The sequence below is a fragment of the Takifugu rubripes genome, chromosome 13 (genome assembly GCF_901000725.2).
Source record: "Takifugu rubripes chromosome 13, fTakRub1.2, whole genome shotgun sequence".
Classification (NCBI taxonomy): Eukaryota; Metazoa; Chordata; class Actinopteri; order Tetraodontiformes; family Tetraodontidae; genus Takifugu; species Takifugu rubripes.
Genome location: NC_042297.1, coordinates 20123619 through 20144790, shown reverse-complemented (window position 1 = coordinate 20144790; position 21172 = coordinate 20123619). Strand labels below are relative to the sequence as shown.

At 48.4% G+C, this 21172-nt stretch overlaps 3 protein-coding genes across 4 annotated transcripts; 2 read left to right on the top strand and 1 right to left on the bottom strand.

The window, feature by feature from the left end:
* Window positions 1-403: 403 nt before the first annotated feature.
* LOC101079231 (C-type lectin domain family 18 member A-like) lies at window positions 404-6812 on the bottom strand. Its single transcript, XM_029846184.1, has 12 exons — window positions 6479-6812; window positions 5727-5815; window positions 4316-4549; window positions 4143-4240; window positions 3792-3913; window positions 3597-3704; window positions 3394-3486; window positions 3089-3195; window positions 2882-3011; window positions 2701-2797; window positions 2347-2438; window positions 404-1265 (listed from the first exon to the last, which is right to left on the bottom strand). The coding sequence occupies exons 1-12, from the start codon at window positions 6783-6785 to the stop codon at window positions 1228-1230; spliced, it is 1515 nt and encodes a 504-aa protein (XP_029702044.1). The 5' UTR covers window positions 6786-6812; the 3' UTR covers window positions 404-1227.
* Window positions 6813-7633: 821 nt separating this feature from the next.
* On the top strand, window positions 7634-11434 carry LOC101079002 (fibulin-7-like). 2 transcript variants are annotated; one of them, XM_011610336.2, is made up of 8 exons: window positions 7634-8205; window positions 9341-9458; window positions 9539-9709; window positions 9914-10039; window positions 10192-10338; window positions 10408-10545; window positions 10660-10795; window positions 10879-11434. In XM_011610336.2, the coding sequence occupies exons 1-8, from the start codon at window positions 8134-8136 to the stop codon at window positions 11240-11242; spliced, it is 1272 nt and encodes a 423-aa protein (XP_011608638.2). In that variant the 5' UTR covers window positions 7634-8133; the 3' UTR covers window positions 11243-11434. The 2 variants fall into 2 exon arrangements, with proteins under 2 accessions (XP_011608638.2, XP_003970113.2); XM_003970064.3 differs by having other exon boundaries at window positions 7635-8205; window positions 9299-9458.
* Window positions 11435-12938: 1504 nt separating this feature from the next.
* Window positions 12939-20609, top strand: kif7 (kinesin family member 7). The gene is given in 21 exon segments (XM_011610334.2): window positions 12939-13077; window positions 13976-14354; window positions 14485-14532; window positions 14535-14681; window positions 14788-15187; window positions 15336-15683; window positions 15817-16009; window positions 16085-16240; window positions 16324-16482; window positions 16613-16716; window positions 16796-16911; window positions 17143-17298; window positions 17373-17578; window positions 17691-17888; window positions 17975-18100; window positions 18194-18370; window positions 18453-18668; window positions 18945-19151; window positions 19262-19460; window positions 19601-19762; window positions 19873-20609. Coding segments are annotated over 20 exon segments (4044 nt in total). The 5' UTR covers window positions 12939-13077; window positions 13976-14023; the 3' UTR covers window positions 20268-20609.
* Window positions 20610-21172: the final 563 nt, after the last annotated feature.

Below are 21172 nucleotides of genomic sequence, written 5' to 3'. Positions count from 1 at the left end.
GCAGGAGAAATTGCATTCCTGTTTCCATACAATAGCTGGTCTGAGTCAGGGATGGGGCAAGAGTATCACTGTCATTATCATGACAATGGAAGCTAATTCCACTGCCACCAGCGCTATTCTGAAACCCTCTGCAGCAGCGGCTTATCAGGGGGCACCATGAGAGCAGCAGGAAGCCGCGTGAACGAGGCAGATTTATACACACGGAATCATCACACACAGACGCGTACGCTCATTCAGGAATGACTCGGGTTATACGGATGCAGGCGTCAGCAAAAACAAAAAGTTTATCTGAATTTCCTGAAACACTGGCAGGAGCAGGAAATGATGAGTGACAAACAGGAGGCGGCGCTCCCAACCGCCCTGCTCCTGCTGTGGGACACAGAGCAGTCACTCATCAGTCACAGCAACCGCCACGTTCGATGTTTTCAGGAAGATACCAAATATAGCTGGCAGAGGAGGGATTACATATATATGTGTGTATATACTGTATATGTTCTAGTGAAGAATTGAGGACCTTTCTAATCAATCATCTGATTTAAGCATGTCTGATCTTTTTTATCCCAATTTTGGATCATCATGATTTTCAAACCACTCTTGAGTCCAGATCTTCCCAGAAGATCTCTGATAAATTGTGTTGTTTGATCTGCGCAGCCCTTCATGCTGCTCCGGGACAGACGGACCGGGCTCTCCATCTAATGCTGATCCGGGGTGGATTTTAGTGCTTTTGCACTCTTTTGGTTCTGTGAAACCACAGAATGAGACGACTACCATGAAAGTAAAATCGGGGATCAACATTCAAACTAGAAATGAAACATAATGAATTTCATGGCTAATCTGAGACATTTTAGTTAGTTTAAAAATACCACAAGAGCATGTCAATCATTTCAGGTTCTGTTTCCCAAATATCAACGTAGTTTTACGTTAAAAACCCCCGTAACTTGAATTAACTCTCTTTAATCACACAATGCCATTTGTGCTGTGCTAAGCATAATCATATAATCAAGATTCTACTCTAAGTTTTGAATTTTATATGTGTTTTTTTCCACGCTTCATGTGAAATAATGTCAATTTAAAACATGAGCGAGAATCGTGTCAGAAAGGATCAAAGTCTTGCTGAACCATTGTCCACTTATAGGTGACATGTGGAAGGTATAACTTCCCTGTAACAAAATATAAGGGAAACATCCATGGTGTAGATGTACAGCAGCAAAACAAGCTGGTGCCGGTTTAGCTGCCAACCTCCCACTGGGCGATGTGCTCCGCAGCTGGGAAATACAGAGAAACCATAGAAGCAGTGAAAATCTGTGAAAGTTTGCACATTTAGGATTAATTCATCCTCATTACCCACATTTCTACTCTAGTATGACCGGAACAAACTGCAATAATCCATAAAAGCTAACAGAGCCTGGAGCTGCTGCACATTTAAGGCTGAACCTTGAGTTCATTTGCTGGGGGGGGATCTCTGGCGATATTAGTTTTCATTATTGACAGGAAAGCGGGAGGCAAATTGAGAAATATTGGTTTCTGCCACCACCCCCCCACTGGTGATCCCAACAGACTGGTTTGTTTGAGAACCAGAAGAAGATCCAGCGACCAGTGTTAAGAACCAAATAAACCTGATTTTGTGGAGGGAGAAAAAGGAAAATCATCAGAAAGGGGTGGGGGGGGGGGGGGGGTGTGAGGCTTAAATGATGAAATGTTGTCATGTTGACCACATTGACCGCTCATTCAGCAATGACTGATCAATACTGAAGTACGCACCAAACGCTTACAAAGACACAATCAATTTGGCAAAAGCGAAGCATCTGTCAGCATGTCATCCCCCGGGATCGATGGCCGTGGCGTGTGTGAGTCTAAACGCCACCGTTCTTTGTGCGGCTGACTTGAATTGATTGTTATAAGAGTCTTGTTGGCCAGCAATGAGAGTCATTGATTGAGACTGAGCGCTGTGTTTACAGCGTGTGGATCACAGGGACGCTGTGGGATGTGGATGAATGTGTTTTACATGGCGGCAGCTGTGTTATGACTGACAGCTGTGGGGGAATGTGTGATGGCCAGGCAGGACAATAATCCCCCAGCAAATTCCTGCTGGTGTCACGACAGGTGGCAACGCCGCGCTGCATCCAGCGATGTGTTTGTCTTTACCTAAATCAGCTTGTTAAAGGACTTTACTGAACACAACAGTGTCTCCAATGAAGCAGAAGGGTGATCGGAGAACAGGTGCTGATGGAGCTGTTGGGTTTGTGAGGAATCACAGCTCTTTGCTTGGGAGGTCAGTCAGATCGATTTACTGCGTGGAAAAAAACAGGTTCTCCGTGTTCCCTCGGGCAGCAGAAGGAAACCTACCGTGCATGCATATGTAACGGTTCCGTGTTCTACAGCGTTGGTCGTTCCAGTTGAAGGTGCTTGATGCTTGTAGCTCCACACAGTTTCCAAAGCTGAGCAGGAAAAAAAGAGAGTAAATCTACTGTGTGATTAGCTACATGGCTAATTTTAAGTCTTGTTAAATGATAAGATGAAAAAAACATATAGATTTTAGTCATTCATATGCAAAGCAGCGCGTGAATAAATTCAGTCTGAGAATACAGAAGGAGAGAGCCATCTAGCGGCCGGTGTGAGCGTTGCATTTTTGGGTTATTGCTGCTCTTCTAAATGTGAAATTCATAGACAAGTTTGCAAACAGCAGTTATGTGTTCTTACCCCTGATTGTCAGGCTGCCCGAAAGCAAAGCTGCTAAATTGAAGAATCTCTCCTGAGTCCCAGCGAAATGACTCCTTCAGAGGCTTAAACGTCAAACCTGCGGAGCCCAAATGCCGCTTTACTCTCACAGTGCAGCGTTGTAACACAGTGTGAGCTTGAATTACTCAGGACTGAAACCTACCGATCCAGAAGTTCTGTGTCAGGAAATCACTGTGACTGAGCTGGTTGTTTGTCTCCAGCCGGCTGAGATAAAAAGCCAGGATGTCCTGAACCTTCTGATTATGGATGCGGGCTAAGGTCCCCCCTCGTTCCTGAGGAAAAGAAACGCTCACCCTTCAGCAGAGCAAAAGCCTGCCTGGACCTGCAACGTTCGTCCCCCGACACAGACCTGACAGCGACTCCTGGCTCCATAATACGTGTCAGCGTCTGAAGACACCGCGAAGCAGTCGCCATCGACCACGAGGTCACAGCTGTGCAGGGGAAACTGCACATTCTCTGTTAAACAGAAAAATCCGCCATCTTCAGAGGCAAAACCAAATGTAAGCGGTTCCCCTTCAGCGTGGTCAGAAGCTCGTTGGACCTAACACACACAGGAACTCTCACACTTGGACGGATGAGGTCGTTTTACTGGTTGATTTCCAGTTTTACCAGTGGTTCTCGCAGACTATTGATCTACTCTCAGAAGAAACGGACCTGTGCACTTCGGCCCACCGTAGCCTCCATCACAGACGCACGTGCATTCTTCCGCTCGCAACCGACCGTGTGCACACTGGAAGCTGCAACGCACTGCAGAGACACAACACAGGCGGGGCCATGACAACGGACTGTCCCCCACTAAAACCCCCCAGCAGCACCAATGGGACCAGTTAAACAGTTCTGTTGTGGACAGGCGGTACCCTGGCAGAGCCGCCCCGTGAAGCCCGGGTCACACGTGCACTTGCAGGAGGAGACGTTGAGACGGCCGTGCTGCCCGCAGCTCATGCGACAGGGGTTCAGCGGAACTTCTGGCAACAGACGTGCGTGTTGCTGAACACATATCAGAGCCTCCAACAGTTTATGTAGCACACGTAGCGTGTCGGGTTCTAGCTCACCACAGAGTCCACCTACGTGGTCCCACAGTCGATAGCAACCAGACATGGACGAAGTGCAGAGAGAGCAGGACAGGCCGGCCTTGTAGGGCGCCACCAGCTGACCTTTCACCTCCCAGTTACCCCTGCAGGGGTAAACAAACGCAGCCGTCTTAACTGATGCAGGACTGTCGGTGGGAACTTTAGGGAGGAACTTTAGGGAGGAATCATGTGATGCCAAATATATAGCGTGTGTATCTGAACATGGATGAATGTGACCTGTGTCAAGTTTACAGTCAGTATTTCTTTTATTTTCTTTTTCAAACCCAACTGTTGCAAAGGGGAGTTTTTATTTGGGGTAAACTGTGCGGTTACCCAGGAAAATAGGCGCAGACGAACATTTCCCAGAGTCCTCCTTCTCCGGGACACAGGTGACTGGCACAGCCCACCTGACTGGACGTGGCCCACACCAACTAGAGAGGAACAGCAGAACATCAGGGACGTGGCCCGGCAGCGGCGCCTGGTGCCGGCGGCCCGTCCGCTCGTACCTGCGTGTAATGTTGGCAGGTGGCGCCCTCTTTGCATTTCCCACTCAGGTGCAGGAAACTTTGCCCCTCCTCAAACCATTCTGCTAGAACATCGGAAAAGGAGCTGACGCCCAAAGCGGAGCGATTTGTGTTCCAGCCAACGTGACCGTCGAACGAGGCGTTCGGAGCCGGAGGCGCCGAGTTACACGTGGACGCTCTTTCCTTCGCAAGCGACGCCAGACTTTCATTCCACTCCTATAAGGACAATCACATAATTAAAAAGAGCATCACCTGAAAACAATAAATGAACAAATATTACAAATATGAACAAAAGGTCGGACGGACGGACGGACGGACGCTGGGCAGTACGGACACAGCGTGTTCTGCGTGAGGAAGCTGTCCCAGCTGCTGGGATCCATTTCAGCCCAAATCCTCCAAGAGAGACTAAAAGATTGTCTGTCAAAGTTTGAGTGTATTAATAAAACACTGTGCTCACAACATGAAGTTATCACGTGCATTTCAAATGTTCATATCTTTGAGCTGTTGTCTCTGCGATGCACGGCCTTAAAACACACTTCGGATTCGGAGTTCTTGTGTGTGTGTGTGTGTGTGTGTGGGGGGGGGGGGGGGGGGGGGTCGCTGCCCCCCTAAAATATTGCCATTTTTTCTCAACCTTTAAGCGAAAACAAAATGATGATATTATCACTTCAACAGAAGGTTGAATTTGTGGTTAATTTGTGTTGAAGAAAGAAGCATCAGATATTGGCGAGCCCCCCCCCCCTTATCAGTGAAGCTGTGATAAGCTACTTCAGCTCTCTTGGAGGGTTTTCAAAGCGAATTCACCTGTAATACCAGAGCCCTGAATGCTGGATGATTATCCTCGGGCCATTTTTCCCCTCATTACTGCCTTATCGGTTAAGAACAGCTGAAGAGCAGTCGAGGAAGGAGGCTGTCACTCAGAGCAGGTGGCTTTGAGGAGCTAATCTACGGCTGCATGGCCGTCGGGCCCACGGGGGCTCCAACACACTCAGGATTTCATAATCCATCATTAACTTTTGGACATAATCAAATGCAGGCAGGACCGCTGTGCTGATAATGACCGTAGGCCACAGCAACAGAGATTGAACTGCGTTCAAAAAGTAAAATCTGCTTTTATGAAGAATTTCACCTGAAAATGATCAAACGAGGTGATTTATTGTCATTCTGGCAGCAAAAATGGTGAACTGGCAGCTTCAGTTTCTGTGACTGAAGGTCGCGGACCTCTGGGGCAGCGCCGGGCGCCACCATCGCCCTCTCAGCGGCCGCGAGAGAGACGCGAGGGAACCATAAGACGCTGCCAAGATAACCGTTGACTTAGAAGGAAAGAATGTGCGTTAAACTCCGGGATGGCAGCGATCAGGAAGGAAGGAACCAGACAACGGACGCCACCAACCATTTTTTGCATGTTCGCCGCCGTGGGGACGACCCGGCTGCGCAGCCTATTGTGCTGGGCGACAATCCAGTAGTCCTTCAGTCGGAGCCCTGTGAAGGGAATAAAGAATAAAGCACATTTGCGCAGCTGTGCCGTGTTGAGACTGCAGCTGCCACTCGGGGCCACTTACAGCTGAGTATTAGCGTAAATGATTTGGGGTTTGCAGCAGCGTTAAACTGGAATTTGTTCTGCTCCTGCAAATTACTGCAGCAGGAGGTGATGGGAAGGCTCAAAGCTGCTGGTTGTCTAGCAGGCAGATACGGACACGAAAGAATACCAACAAACAACCAGACTCGCGTTACCACGGTAACATCAGGCTGCGCCTACAAACTCCTCAGGTAAGTAAGGTTGTAACCAGTGTGTAGAGTTGACATGTAGTGAGTGAGTGAGTGAGTGAGTGAGTGAGTGAGTGAGTGAGTGTGTGTGTGTGTGTGTGTGTGTGTGTGTGTTCTACTAGCAAAGTGAGGTCATTTCGGTTGGTCTTCACAACTTCAAAGGACTGTTTGAGGTTTAAGTCATGGTTTTACGGATGATGTTAGCATTGGATTTAGGTTAGGACTGAGGGGGAGGGGGTAGGTCTAACACAAAAGTGTCACAATAGTGCAGCTTGTAAAGTCCTCCAAGGCTAACAATATTTCTGATTTTGAGCTCTAAATAAAATAAATCGGAACATGATGAGTAGTACAAGGGTGCGTGTGTGTGTGTGTGTTTACCGGTGGTGGGCCGTGGTCCAGGAGCGTCCCAGGTAATCCCGCTCACATCGTCAAGAAGAGGCAGCAAAGAGAAAACAAGGATGCTGAAACACTGAGAAGCCATGACAGACTGCAGAGAGGCTCCAGCAGCAGCAGGGCAGCAGCAGGGCAACAGCAGGGCAGCAGCAGGGCAGCAGCAGGGCAGCAGCAGGGCAGCAGCAGGGCAGCAGCAGGGCAGCAGCAGGGCAGCAGCAGGGCAGCAGCAGGGCAGGAGCCACTTGTTGCCTCTAACCCAGCCTCCCTGATCTTCTCCTCCCTCTTTCCACATCAGCAGCTTCCACCTCCGGCTGCAGAGAACTCGCTGTGGAACACTATTGAATCCTTTGTGATGAGCTGTGACACATTGTGGGTCACCTCATTGCAACATAATCGAATCCTATATTCAAACACAAACACATTACTCTGTAGAAAGTTAAAATAATGAATCTTTGAAAGGTAATTTTGGCCATTTTACACATAAGCAAACAGTTAAATTATTAAACTGTCACAATAGTTGAAATGATGTGAATAAAAAATGGAATATTCTGGTACAGGTGCTTCACAAATACGATAAAACTTGTGCAGTCATCATACAATGTAAACAGCCAGTTCCGGTCAGCCATCACGGACAAAGAAGTTGCTGAGTCATGACTTCCCGTTCCCGTTCATGCTAAATGAGCAGGAATCTGTTTAAACATGCCAGCGTCACTCAGACGAGAACATGAAGTGTTATTACAGAATTGAATTCATTTTTAAAGCGAGGTATGGAAAAGTCTGACTGTAGGAATGTGTTTGCTTGGCCTGGTCAGTGACGGAAGCGTGAGTCACCATTCTGATGATTTTAGCTCCTTTTTAAATCTCTCTCTTCGTCAGCAGCCGCGTCGAAGCGCAGCTGAGAACACAGACTGTTGTGGGCTCATTCGCACGCATCACTGCATCAGCCAGAGGAACATCTGTGCACACCTTGACCTTGACCTTGAAGATTCTCAGAATCACTATTGTCAACCTACACAGAGAGTCAAAGAATGAGCCGCCTTTAACAGGAACAAACGTTGGGCAAGACCAGGCTCTGATGGTTAGCTGGAGGAGAAGGGGAGATAAGGAGGGGGGTGGGGGGTGACAGAGAGGAACCTGTCTGAAGGTGTCTTCTCCACCAGCGTGAGAATGTGTTTTAATGGCTGGGGGAGGACTAAAAAAATCAAGTGCTTTGAGATGTCAGTAATGACTGAGGAAGCTTCTCAGTCTGTGCTCAGTGGCCAAGCAAAGCCGCCTGTGACCCACCTGTGAGGAGCACAACAGACAAACATCTGGAAATATCATTAGCTAAAAATTCCAAAAACCACCTCGTGTTTGTGGACTTAGATTGGGGTGGTTTTCTTCCCCGCCACCATAAACATGGAGCGGGGAACGTGCACACCATGCCCAGCGAAAGGAAAACACCGTGGTCAGATTTCTTCCCCTTAAATGCTCAGGTCTGATTGGCTCCGGGGGGCTCGACCCCCGGTGCTCAGTGGTTGGCTGCAGCAGCTCCTCCACTGCCGACTGTGGTCATTCGCTCACCTGGACTCCTCCGACCTCACACTCCCTGCAGCGACTCTCAGATTAGACAGCTGTTTTTGTGACTGGCCAGAGGAAACATGCTTCCATCGGCGGCACTTTTTACCATGATGCTCTCCTGCTTCTGTTTGCACCATCCTGTCGGTGGACAGGTAAGTGTCACGCCAACGCCTTTGCATGTTCCTTCCAAACAGTTTATATAGACCTACTATTGAACAGAAAAGCAGCTGATGAAGCCTAGTCAGGAGGACAAGATTCTCCACGCCGTCGATACTAAATCTTTTATGCTTGGCACCATGTTGAAATTCTGAAAGTGAACTTGAATTGAGCTTTAATTAAGGATCCACGGAACAAGCTAGTCAGGGTTGAAGGTGCTGCAGCTTTCAGGCCTTCGCACTGAGGGAAAGAAGCTGCATCGTTCCAAGCAGAGGTGAATGTAAACGTAAACGGATGTCATTTTGGTTAAAGTCCGGCACCTTCTCAGTTTCACACTCACGTTGTTACCGGGAGCCCTGCTGGTGCCCTGCACAGTCACCCAGTTAACACGAAACCATGGGAGGTATTACGCAGCATGAGCAGAATGAAGTCATTGACTCTGCGCGGGAAACCCCCACCCCCACCCCCACCCCCACCCCAGCGCGAAATGGCCCACTGTCTCCAGACTCGGTTCTGTCCACATCTGAAAGGTGTTTTGGACAAATATTTACTTCTCTTGCATAACGCGGACTGCACGAAAACACTAATTGATTGTGTGAAATCACCCAGGACGCAGCAGAAAGTGCAAAAAAAGTCGCTTTTGAATTGAACAGACGGCTCGTTCAGGCAACAGGGCCACTCCTTCCTCCTCCCAGCCAATAGAGACGAAGCTTGTAGTGATGTTTGTGCTGTGGATGCACAGTACAGTATAGTGTGAACGGACTCAGCCCAAACCCCATATCCCCTAAATCTCTCACACCAAAGGAGAAAAGAGTCTAAGTAGCTTTTGCTGGTTTTGGTGTGCAAAGATGATTTGAACTCAGGGGCGACACCCGAAAAACATATAGCAGGAGGCATAGTGTTGTATTCATGAGTTACAAGATGAAGCTTTCAGAAGGAGGATCTTACCCTTTACATGGTGGGCAAATATTCTCCTGAATGGAGGTGCAGTTAGATCCTCGTGAAACATGTGGTTACGTGGCTGCATGTTCAAAGATCTATTGCATTTGTGATTAGAAAGTCCAAATCATCTCCCCCGGTTCCCTCCAGGATTGTGCCAGTAGGCAGGAAATCCAAGTTTCTCTGAAACAGGTCCAGAAACTCCTCTCTGCCCACGAGACCTCATATTTGCAAACTCTTCGCAACCTGAATAAGAAGATCAACCTGATGCAGAGCAGCGCAACAAAGCTGCCCGACAGAGCGACCAACAGTAAGGAGAAACCCGGTTCGGCAGCGGTTTCACATCTTTTTCCAATCAACTGCTCAATCAGTGCTTCGGTTTTTTTACAGGCACCTGCCCAAAACTGGAAGCACCCGCGAATGGGAAGAAACTGGGCAGGTCACAGAGCGTTGGCCACGAAGTCCACTTCCTCTGTCATGCTGGCTATGAGCTGGTGGGTTCTGAGAGCAGGGTTTGTCAGGAGAGCCTGACCTGGAGCGGCCAGCAGACGTCTTGCCGAGGTGAGCGTCCATCATCTGTAGCTTCGTTTAAAGGTCATTTTGTCTCTGCGTCGCTCAAAGAGCCCGATGAATGACCTCGTTGTCCCCGTTGTGAGCCCCCCTCCGGTGAAGATGACAGCTTAACTGTATTTCCTCTCAGCTCTGCAGTAGCAGGTTGCATCCACAAGTCTACCGTAGCCATTCAGTCTTCCTCTTTTCCATCAGATATCAACGAGTGTGCTTCCTCCCCGTGCCTGAACGGAGGGACGTGTGTGGACGAAGTCAGCCAGTTCTCCTGCGTGTGTGGTAAAGGCTGGTCTGGACCCACCTGTCAGACCCCCCTGCCAACAGGTAAGCAGCAAACTCACAATCAAACATGCTGACTGGGCAGGCGTCAACGTTCCCACAGCCCTTCTGCTGGTGGACCTTTTCATTTCACCACAGCTGTATGGAAACATGTACGGTATGGAAACGTGCCCTCTTCCTGCACCCTCTCTTCCCAGTCTTCATCACTATGACAAACATGTCAGATGCTGCAGCCGCCGGCTCCCACGTCCGTCCGTCACGTTGCACCATCACTCAGAGGGCCACCCACTGCACCTGTGAGCCCGGATACACCATCTCTGGCCGGGACAGCAGCGTCTGCACCGGTGTGTCCCCAACCTTTTTCTTGACTTCTTTCTTAGCTCGCGATGTTGACTGACTGTTCATCCTTCCAGATATCGATGAGTGCAAACTCTTCCATAATGGTCAGGCTGGGCGACTGTGTTTACACGCCTGTGTCAACACCCCCGGTGGCTATCGCTGCTCCTGTCCTGCGGGCTACAACCTGAGCCGCGATGGCCGTGGCTGTAAAGGTGTTTACCTCACCTGAATTAAACTACATTATAATGGATGTTTTACTGTTATCATGTCCCAGGCTGCGAAGATTGGATAGAACGACTCTTTGTCATCCTCACGTTTGCTCTCAGATATTGATGAATGTGCAACCAGACAGAACAACTGCACAAAGGACCAAATGTGTGTCAACACGCACGGTGGTTTCCAGTGTCTCCGTGTGGATTGCCCAAAAATCCCTCATGCTACATATGTGAAGACATCACTCATGTGAGCCTCCCTTTTCATTTTCGACATCCCACAACCTCAGCAGGTCAGCTGTTCATTGCTCACATTCCTCTTTTTTCCACCAGTCGCTGTGAACGCAACCCTTGTCCGGTGGACAACAGGGCATGTTCCCAGGCCCCTAACTCCTTCTCCTACCATTACCTGGCCGTCGTGTCCAACCTCTCGGCCCCCCGGGTCATGTTCACGGTCTCGGCGCTGCGTCTGATCGGCGACACGCTCCGTTTCTCTCTGCTCGGGGGACAGCAAGCGCGCCGCCACTTCACAGTGCAGCGTTCAGACCGTGTGACGGGTGAGCTGATGTTGGTCCGTCCTGTGCAGGGACCCGCCACGCTGGAGGCAGAGGTGGAGATGACCGAGCTGGAGAGGAGAGGCCAGCTGGGAAGATACATCACCAAAGTAACCATGTTTGTGTCACAATACGACTTCTAGAAAGTTTAGGATTAAAGAGCAGATTGGTGCACAGAAGCCAGACAAGTATGAGCTCAACTAAGGGCTCTGGATTTAGTCAAGGATTTAGATTGGTTTAAACTTCTGGGTGTCATCACACTTCTTCTCAAGTGATTGAAAAATAGGGTTGTTTCACACAGCAGCATAAAATAAAAGGCTTTTTTCAGTTTTAAATGTTGTCCCTCTTTTATCTGATTGTATTTTTTATTACATAACAAGTGCTCTGTGGTTTAAGTAACAGGTTCTTGTACTTACCGTATATGCGTATTCAGTAAGTTATATATTGACATAAGGCAACGTATAGACACATTTCTGTCTTTTCCAGCTTTATAGAAAGACTGGCTTGTGGTGTTTTTAAGCAGGAAGGAGTGAAAGTGCTGACTATCTCAAGCTGGACGATGGTTTGCTTTGAGACATGCAGTTCTGGGTTTAATCTGCAGGTTTGTGGACATGAAGTAAATCAGAATTAAGATATAAATCAAACTTAAATTTGTGGCATTTAAAATATAAATGCTACATTTTAGATGCCAAGCGACTCTGTTCCTTATATCACCTTTACATTGAGACTCATATAACTGCCGATGTCATATATAGCTGTTTTACATAGATAGTTCTTCCATGTAAGTAACACGTGACGTAATACTGATAACCATTTAAAGGTGTTCATCCCTGAAAGGTTCCTACAGCAATTCTTTAGGCTATGCTCCTTCAGATATAAAAACTATATAAAAAGATAAAACATCATAAAAATATCGAAGATGAAATGGGCCATATCACAACTATGGGCCTTGATTTAATGATATTATCATAAAACCCCATAACTTTGGGCTTCTGACTAAATGGCTAGAATTACTCCAAACAATGGTACCCACGTGGAACTAAACTACATGCAGATATTGTTTCACATTACTGGTAAATGCATATTCAGGTCGTTGAAATCTGAGCCATCTCAATACATGCAGAACGCATGTATCGAGAGTGTATGAACCGCGACTGTTGATCGTGGATTCCTTTGCTTTTATAGTAGAGACTCCCCTCTGCTGGTCACTGTTGGTAGTGCATGCACGAAGCACTTCCGCATTGGCCGACTAGTGTGAAACCGGAAGCTCTGTCGACGATTTAAAAACAAAGATCGTTTATTAGTAAGATAAGCGGAACTTACCAACATCAACAGTAAAAGTGCTACAATCTCTTTCAAATGTTTTGTCGCCACTTTTCACCTGGTAAAATTAATATAGAGAAAAGGTGATATTACACTAATTGAATAGAACCTTCTACAGTGGTGTGTATAAAACGGCACCTATAAACACGTGATTATTTGAATTGAATTTTCTGACGTTATATCGTGATGTGATACAAGTCATGGGAATAAACAAATATCTTTTTTTTTTTTTTAAAAACTCGTTTAACTATTAAAAAATCAAATAAGGTCGTGAACTCTGCACCGTGATGCACAGACCTGCGATTTCAACTTAATTCGATATTCCGATTTTTGCAGATTGCTACTATTTTACTATTAAAGTATTTCAGAACAATTTCATTTTAAGCCTCAGTTTGTGGACCAAGGAAGAAGTGAATCTTTTCTTACAACGTGCAGGGTTAAAGGGAGCGACAAAATAATCATATACATGCCCATTATATTGGTACTACTGATGAAAGTTTATTAATTTCGCGTTCCTAAGCACGATGCTTCCTCCAGACCACACCCGAGCCTCATCCAGAGGTTCCTCCGGGCTCCTCCCCTCGGCTTCCCCCAAACTTCTGTTCTCCCCTCCGGTGTTATCAAGGATCCATGGTGCCACTTTTCTACACGAAATGTAAGTTTAATCGAGTTTGGGCTGAGCTTCCCTTCCATGAGGCGCGAGTTACACTTAAAAGACGGTGTTTTTCTGACGAGAAGTTGTTATATTCTAACTTTTAGATCAGGACAGTCAGCTCGGTCCTCATGTTTTGATTTAGTCGTTCCAATGCTCCGCGGCTAGCGGGCTAACTGTAGCTTAGCTCAAAGTTTGTGGGAATAAAGAGGAGAAAACCCTGGCAAAGGTCGAAAACCCTTTCGCTTTGAAACTTTGGGAAACGCCGAAATTATTGTAGAATTTTAACACTGCTAATTGGTAACAGTGGATGTAATATCACATCGTTAACATACTCCATTATCTCGACCTCCGGCTTTTAAAATGTTTCTTTTTTTCCCTAAATAAGTCTGCAGTATTTTACACGAACTTGGTTAAACACGAGCACGAACGTAAGAGGGTAACTTTTACTGAGAGTAACGTGGAGTAACAGGAAGGATAATGTAGCTCTGATTCTGCAGAATATCTCTGCATCATATGGAGGTTCTGCAGCATTCGAGTCGAACCCGATGTTGTGTGTGTGTGTGTGTGTGTGTGTGTGTGTGTGTGTGTGTGTGTGTGTGTGTGTGTGTGTGTGTGTGTGTGTGTGTGTGTGTGTGTTGCTGACCTCATCCACATTTGTTTTAGGCGTCAGGGTCGTTGTTTTGTCTGGGGGAAACTCTTGGGTTTGACCCCAAGGAGACGTTCGTGTTTAGGTCTTGGGTGTCTGATCAACAACGAGGGTGGGATGGGATTAAAACCAAGCATGGTTTTGATGCTCTCGGTCTGTCGGGGTCGTCCCCGTTCTCTGTGAAAGTCCTCGTCAATCACATCTATTCTAACTTAAAGCAGCGTGTCAGCTAACAGACTTTGTCCCCTGCAGTGGTCCAGAGATGATCCACACATAGCAGAGGAACACCGAGGAGCAGATATGTCTCCAAAAGTCCCCGGTGCTCAAAGCAGGGGGGACTATTCTGCGGTGCAGGTAGCTGTGCGAGTGCGTCCTCTGCTGCCCAAGGAGCTTCTGCACGCCCACGAGAGCTGCATCACCGTGGACCCCGAGCTGCATCGCATCACTTTGGGCCACGACCGACACTTTTATTGCGACCACCTGTTTGAAGAAACCTGCTGTCAGGAGGACGTTTACTCGGCGTCCGTGCAGCCGCTCGTAGACGCCTTCTTTCAGGGTTTCAATGCTACGGTCTTTGCTTACGGACAGACGGGCTCGGGCAAGACGTACACAATCGGAGAAGCCAACATTTGTAAGTTCAATAATAAAATCTTTTTCTTTCCGAATGTAGAATCCCAGTTCTGGTATTTACAGGAACCATTTTCGGTTAGATTGACGAGCTTGTTTGCTTTGTGGTGCCTGCGTCACACTTGTCTGTTCAGCTTCCTTCATGGACGAGGAACAGGGAATCATTCCAAGAGCCGTCGCAGATATTTCAAGTTACTCGATGAAAATGACCTTACAGACTTCTCAGTCCGTGTCTCCTATTTGGAGGTCTACAAAGAGGAATTTAAGGATTTACTGGAGGTAGAAACAGCCAGCAAAGACATCCTCATTCGGGAAGACAAAGGCAACATTGGTATGAAATAAACACCCTTATTTGTCTTAAAGTACGACAATTAACTGATATAAACCTGTTTTTCCCGATGCCTCCATTTGCGTGGCCGTCTGTTGTCACTCCACAGTCTTGTGTGGTGTAAAGGAGTGCGAGGTTGAGGGTCTGGATGAGGTGTTGAGTTTATTAGAGTCGGGAAACACGGCGAGACACACCGGAGCAACCCAGATGAACCCCAACTCCAGCCGCTCACACACCATCTTCACCGTGTACATGGACCAGCGTCGGGGAGGTTCTCGCCTTTACAGCAGCGCTTCCAGTATGGGACCGCAGGTGTTGTCGTCCAAGTTCCACTTTGTGGACCTGGCCGGATCGGAGCGCATCCTGAGGACAGGAAACACAGGAGAGAGACTGAAGGAGAGTATTCAGATCAACAGTGGCCTTCTGGCTCTGGGGAATGTTATCGGGGCACTGGCTGACCCCAAGAGGAAAGGCTCTCACGTCCCATACAGAGACTCTAAAATCACCAGGTAAACCTTTTACTAAAGTAATTAATCTGTAAAAGTCAATCAAACCTTTGCTTTAGATAAAGGTGGGTAACGCCTGGCATCGTGGCGTCTACAGCTGCAGATGATCAAAAATCTAGTTTGAAATGTCTCTGAAACATTTTTCATCTAGGATCCTAAAAGACTCTTTGGGGGGAAATTCCAAAACGCTAATGATAGCCTGCATTAGCCCATCGTCTTCGGACTTTGATGAGAGTCTGAATACGCTGAACTACGCCACGAGGGCCCGAAACATTCAGAACCGGGCGACGGTCAACTGCAAGCGTGAGCCAGATCGTGTGGAAGGGCTGGAGCAGCAGATCAAGGCCCTCCGGAGAGCCCTGGAGAACCGGCAGCGCTCGGAGACCCGCATTATTTCTCACGCCGATCCTAACAAGAGACCGCGACTCGGGGAAGGAGAGATGAGCAGGCTCCAGGCTCAGAGTGCTCACTACAGGATGTGCACAGACACCGCTTACAGGTTCAAGCATCTCACTGGCTATAGCTCATTAGTCCATGTCGTGGGGATTAAAGGGTTTTTAGTTTGTTTGCAATGTCTCTCGACACGGAACCAGCTCCTCTCTGTAATTTCTGCTCTCGCTGGCGTCTGATAGGCTGCTGCAGGAGCTGCTGAGCGAAGGAGCGCTGAGCACTGAGCAGAGTCTGAGGGTGAACGAGTGGCTGTGTTCAGTGGAGGAGGAGCGGAGCGGGCTGACCACCGCCTCAGGACCAGACAGTGGCATCGACAACAGCTCCGCGGAGGAAACCGCGGCGTTGAGGAGGGCACGGCCATCTGTGAAGAACCAGGCGAGTCTTCTGCACGTGGAAAGGCGCGTTTTAGTCAGATTTTCAGAATTAAATTGAAAAATATTTGTGGCACAGGGTCCCGAAGGTGCGGAGGAGAGTTGGAGGCATGAGCATGAAAGCGAGAAAGAGGACGCTATGGTTCAACTGCAAGTGCAGATCCAGCGATTGGAGAGCGAAAACACAGACTTTTTAGCTGCACTGGAAGATGCGATGGAGCAGTACAAGCAGCAGGTGGGCAGCAGGAGTGGAAACACAACGGTCTTCTCACCTCTTTTGGAAAAGTTGTGATATCCGAGTGGTTTTCCCTGCCGCAGAGCGATAAGCTGCAGGAGCAACAGGACTTGATTGAAGAGCTGCAGTGTCATCTGTCCGCTCCAGCGCTGCTGGGCCTGGGCCTAAACCTGAGGTCACGGCCACACACGGCGCCCATGGGTTCGCTGCAGCACGGCCAAAACGGAGGCTGTTCCAGACAGGTGAGGATCCAGCAGAGCCGGATTCATCCCGTCTGGGTTTGGAAGCTCAACAGATCTTCAGGGCTTTGCCATCATGCTGCTATTCAGTCTGAGCGTCTTGGTGTTGATCTGGGGATGTGTGCGGTTCCAGCTCGGTACGTGTGATCAAGACAGTCGCCTTCTTGAAGAGGAGCTCGCAGAGATGCAGCAGACAGAGGAGGAAAACCCGTTTGCCATCAGCCAAGAGAGACACAGGTGCGATCGCTGTTTTAAAACACATTCATACACTCGTGTTTCTGTTAGGAGACAAATAAAGTCCTTTTAATTGTATCAGACCAATCAACCTGACCTGGACTAAGAAGGACCTGCTGTCCCAGGGACTCGCTGCCAGCGGACTCCCAGCCCATCTTCCAGAACCTGAACACCACGCATGTTTCGCCAGAAAAGCCTGTAAGATTTTCAGCCCCAAATGATCTACTATGTATGTAAAAATGCACCTTAACCCCTGACTTAGTCTGAGCTGAAGGATTGGTGGGGTTCAGCACACGTGAGTCCAGGTTACACTCGCTGCTGCACATTCCAAACATGCTACTGCTTTTCCCTCATCTAGTTTTCAGAAATCTAACATCGAACACATCGTTCCTCCCTGCTGGTTTCATATGTGTGTCCTCAAATCTGCAGCCAACTCCAGCTCTGGGGAGATGTCTCTGGTGGGAAGCCTGAAAAGCTTGGAAGGCAGGTCAGAATTGGGGCTTCTTCAGGCACAGCAGAAGATCAGAGAGCTTTCTGTCACCATTCGCATGAAGGAAGAACTCATCAAGGAGCTGGTCAAGACAGGTACCAGCCTTAACGCCACTTTTTCTGATGGAGTTCGGTGTTTGGGAGGTCACTATCTGGGGGTTTCATTCAAGGTAAAGACGCTCAGGCCCTGAACAAGCAGTACAGCCATAAGATCACAGCACTGGAGAATGAGGCTCTGCAGGCCCGACAGGAGCTGCAGGAGGCCCAGCGGCAGCTGCAGGAGCTGGAGAAGCAAGAGAGAGAGATCAGCGCCACAGACAGGAGCCGAGCACAAGAGTGTCGCAGGAAGATTGCTGCCGCTCAGAGCAAGGTTCAGGTACGGCTGCTCCTTCGCTCAGATGGCACCAGAACGCCTGTTTTTAAATCTTTGAACCATCTCAAGATTAAGATACGTTCCACTCTGAAGCAAAAAAAAAATGTCATTCCAGGTTCTTCGTCAACGTCAAAGGGACACCGCCCGTCTCGCCAACCTGCCCGCTCAGAGCGAGCGCCGGGTTTTGGAGCTGGAGCGAAGCGTCCAGAGTATGAGGCAGCAGCAGGAGCAGCTGCAGAAGAGGCTGCGCGAGGAAAGTCAGCAGAAACGTCGTCTGGAGACGGAGATGCAACGAAGAACTCACAGAGTCAAGGTGCGCCGGCGCAGCTCTGCTGCGACGCGGTGTTTTATTCCCTCTAGGCTTTTAGTGGACTGGATTTTTTCATATCTGTTCCGTAGGAGCTGGAGATAAAGAATGAGCAGCAGCAGAAGATCCTGAGAATAAAGACAGAAGAGATCGCTGCCTTCCAAAGGCAGAGGCGCAGCGGCAGTAACGGCTCTGTCATCTCCCTGGAAGAGCAACAGGTGTGACAAAAAAGACAGTTTCACATTTTACAGACGTATCCCCAGTGGGGGGGTTGCTGAGTAATCCTCCGTTGAATGGCTCCCTTTGAGTAGAAGATTGAAGAGCAGAAGCGTTGGCTGGATGAGGAAATGGAGCGCGTCCTGGAACAGAGGAGAGGGCTTGAGGACCTAGAAGGAGAACTCACCAAACGAGAGGAAATCCTGGCCAAGAAAGAAGCCCTCCTGCAGGAGCGCAGCAGCCTGGAGACCAAGAGGCTCCGCTCCAGCCAGGTATTCAGCTGCAGTCGGCTCCGTGTGGCAGCACAAACCAACAAAAACAGCATTTAAAGTTCGCTTCCTCCTCTTTTTGTAGGCCTTGAGCAAAGACCTGGTGATGCTGACCGGTCGTATCGAGTCTCTGGAGCGAGAGCTGAGTGAGAGGAACGGGCTTCTGCGGAGCAGCAGCGCTCAGGATTCACAGCAGATTCGCCAAGAGATTTCCAACCTGCGGCAAGAGAAAGATTCACTGCTGAAACAGAGAGAAGAGCTGGATGATAAGCTGCGCCAGGGCAACCTGCTGTCTCCTGAGGTCAGGCAAAGGTCACATGTTGGCCTCTTTTCTGCAGCATCCAGCGGCATAAATGCATTTGTAATTGTCTAAAAGAAACAGTTCTATTTAGGTTAATTATTTAGAAAATGTTTCACAATCCAAAACTAATGAATGGGAAACTAATCTTTACTTTAATAAATGGAAAGATTGCATGAGTGCCCCTCCAGCCCAGGATCTGAAGTGTTACTGAGCTGTCTTGAGGGTCTTTTTTATGACCGTCCGGTCATGTCGGCGTGCCTGCGTTCCCTCTCTTAGGAGGAGCGAACCCTCTTCCAGTTTGATGAGGCGATCGAGGCTCTGGATGCAGCGATCGAGTACAAGAACGAGGCCATCACACAGAGGCAGAGACAGCTGAGGGCTTCAGCCAGCATGCTGTCCCAGTGGGAGATGAACCTCATGGCCAAACTCAGCTACCTGTCGGCCTCAGAGACCAGAGCGCTGCTGTGCAAGTACTTCGACAAGGTCCGTCACGAGCCAACGCCGTTGGTCATCGTGTGTGATTGACTGTGACGGTTACCTTCCTGTTGGGTGTGCGCCCGCCCAAGAATGTTGACACGGATCATCCCCCCCAGGTGGTGTCTCTGCGCGAGGAGGAACGCAAGCTCCAGCTGGCCTTGGCTGAGCTGGAGATGCAGCTGGACGAGCGGCAGAGGCTGGTGCAGTGGCTGGAGAACGCCCTGGATCGCACACAGCTGGACACCGACCGTCGCCTCACGCAGCAGCAGAAGGAGCACGAGAGGAGCGTGCAGCTCTTACTGCAGCAGTGCCGAGGTGCGCCTCAAAGCTCCCCGATGGCCGCAGACACTCGGAGCTGTCTGGTCGCTGGGTGTCACGCGTGCTTTGTTTTTTCAGCCATTTAAACAGATAATGTTTGCTTATTTCTCATTCCCGTTTTCTGTCCCGTCCCACAGAACAAATAGACGAAGGTCTTGCAGGCAAACAGAGGCAGTTTGAAGGGTGGATCCACAATCTCAACAAAGAACTGAACCACTACAAGGCAGTAAATGTGGAACTTAGCAACAAATTAAAGGAGTTCGGTGGTTCAGCCAGCCAGCAAAAGGAGCATATTAAAGGTAAATGAAGCTTATTATTAAAGTGATAATAATCACGCAGAAATGTAGTCGGCAGCAGTCGGTCCCCCTCACACAGGTGACACAGCTGAACGTCTGTTGTTGTCTTTCAGTTATCGGCCCTGATAATAAGCCGGCAGGGACCAACACGATGGACAAACTGACACGGTGTCCCGAGGACACGACCGGAGGCAGGGAGACGGGACAGTCCGATAGACCGCCCAGATCCAGGGAAGAAATGCGCGAGCTGGTCAACACTCCCCTGCCCTCCACGTGGAGACGCTCGTCTCTCCCCTCAGAGGAAACCTCTCTGGTGGAGGAGTTGAGGCTCCGAGCAGCTGGGGACGCCCCCGCTAACCGTGTGGTCCAGCCGGGTCCGGCGTCCTGGGCTGGACTGGCGGCTCTGCCTGTGGTCAAGTCTCGCCGAGAGTCAAGACGGTCGAGTCTCAACATTGGACCACTGGTGTCAAACAATGCATTCATCGATGTACGAAAAAACCCCGTCTGAAAGTATCGTGACAAACGGGACATTTGGGATCTGGAGCGTTTTTAGCATTTCCTCTTTGGTCCTTCTGCTTTTGGCATTTCATTTTTTTTTACTTGTGTATAAATGTTTGTTTTTTAGTGAACAAGGATACCCACTGTTTTATATGAAGCACTTTCACTAAGATAAAGTTAATCCTCTACTTCAGTGCCGTGATTTAACAGGAAAAACACCAGTAAAATCTTTCTGCCTCCACTTGTTTGGTCTGAGATCTCATGCAGAAAAACAGAAACTGGTCACAGTTGATGTTGGAAAACACTGAAAACTACAAGATGCGACCAATAAAACAGATCTTGGAGCAATTCACTGGATGAAATGATTATGATTAAATTAGTGAAAACCCGACTTATAATAGGAATGATCCATTCTTCTGTGCTAGTAGGATAAAATAGTGCAGAAAAATGAAACAATATATATGGGTATTTTAGGTAATCTTTCTAAACGGTCAGAATTAGTAGAAGCGCGACATTTATAATAGGTGTGTGGATGTAATTAACCAGCAGAGGGCGCCATTTCTCCATGCGAATGTTATTACAACTCATCTTTGATTTGAATAGAAGAAAGTCAAGATGTGAAAATAATCATATGATATCATTGTGTATCATGTAAAAATGGAAAAATCCTTGAGGATGATAAAAGGCGGACACTGAACCTTTGACGGCTGCAGTTAAATATTTGTTTCGCGTACCTCAGCTGCCATCAGTTTCTACCACTGGAGGCACCAAAGTTCGGCTGGCATTGATTTCAAACAAAAGTCCGTTTTCTCTCTGCAAAATACATTTAAAGTTGAGCCTCAATGGAAAAGATTAGTGACATTTTAAGGACAGGAACTGAAACAAGGCAACAACCAGCTCAGCTACTGATGACGG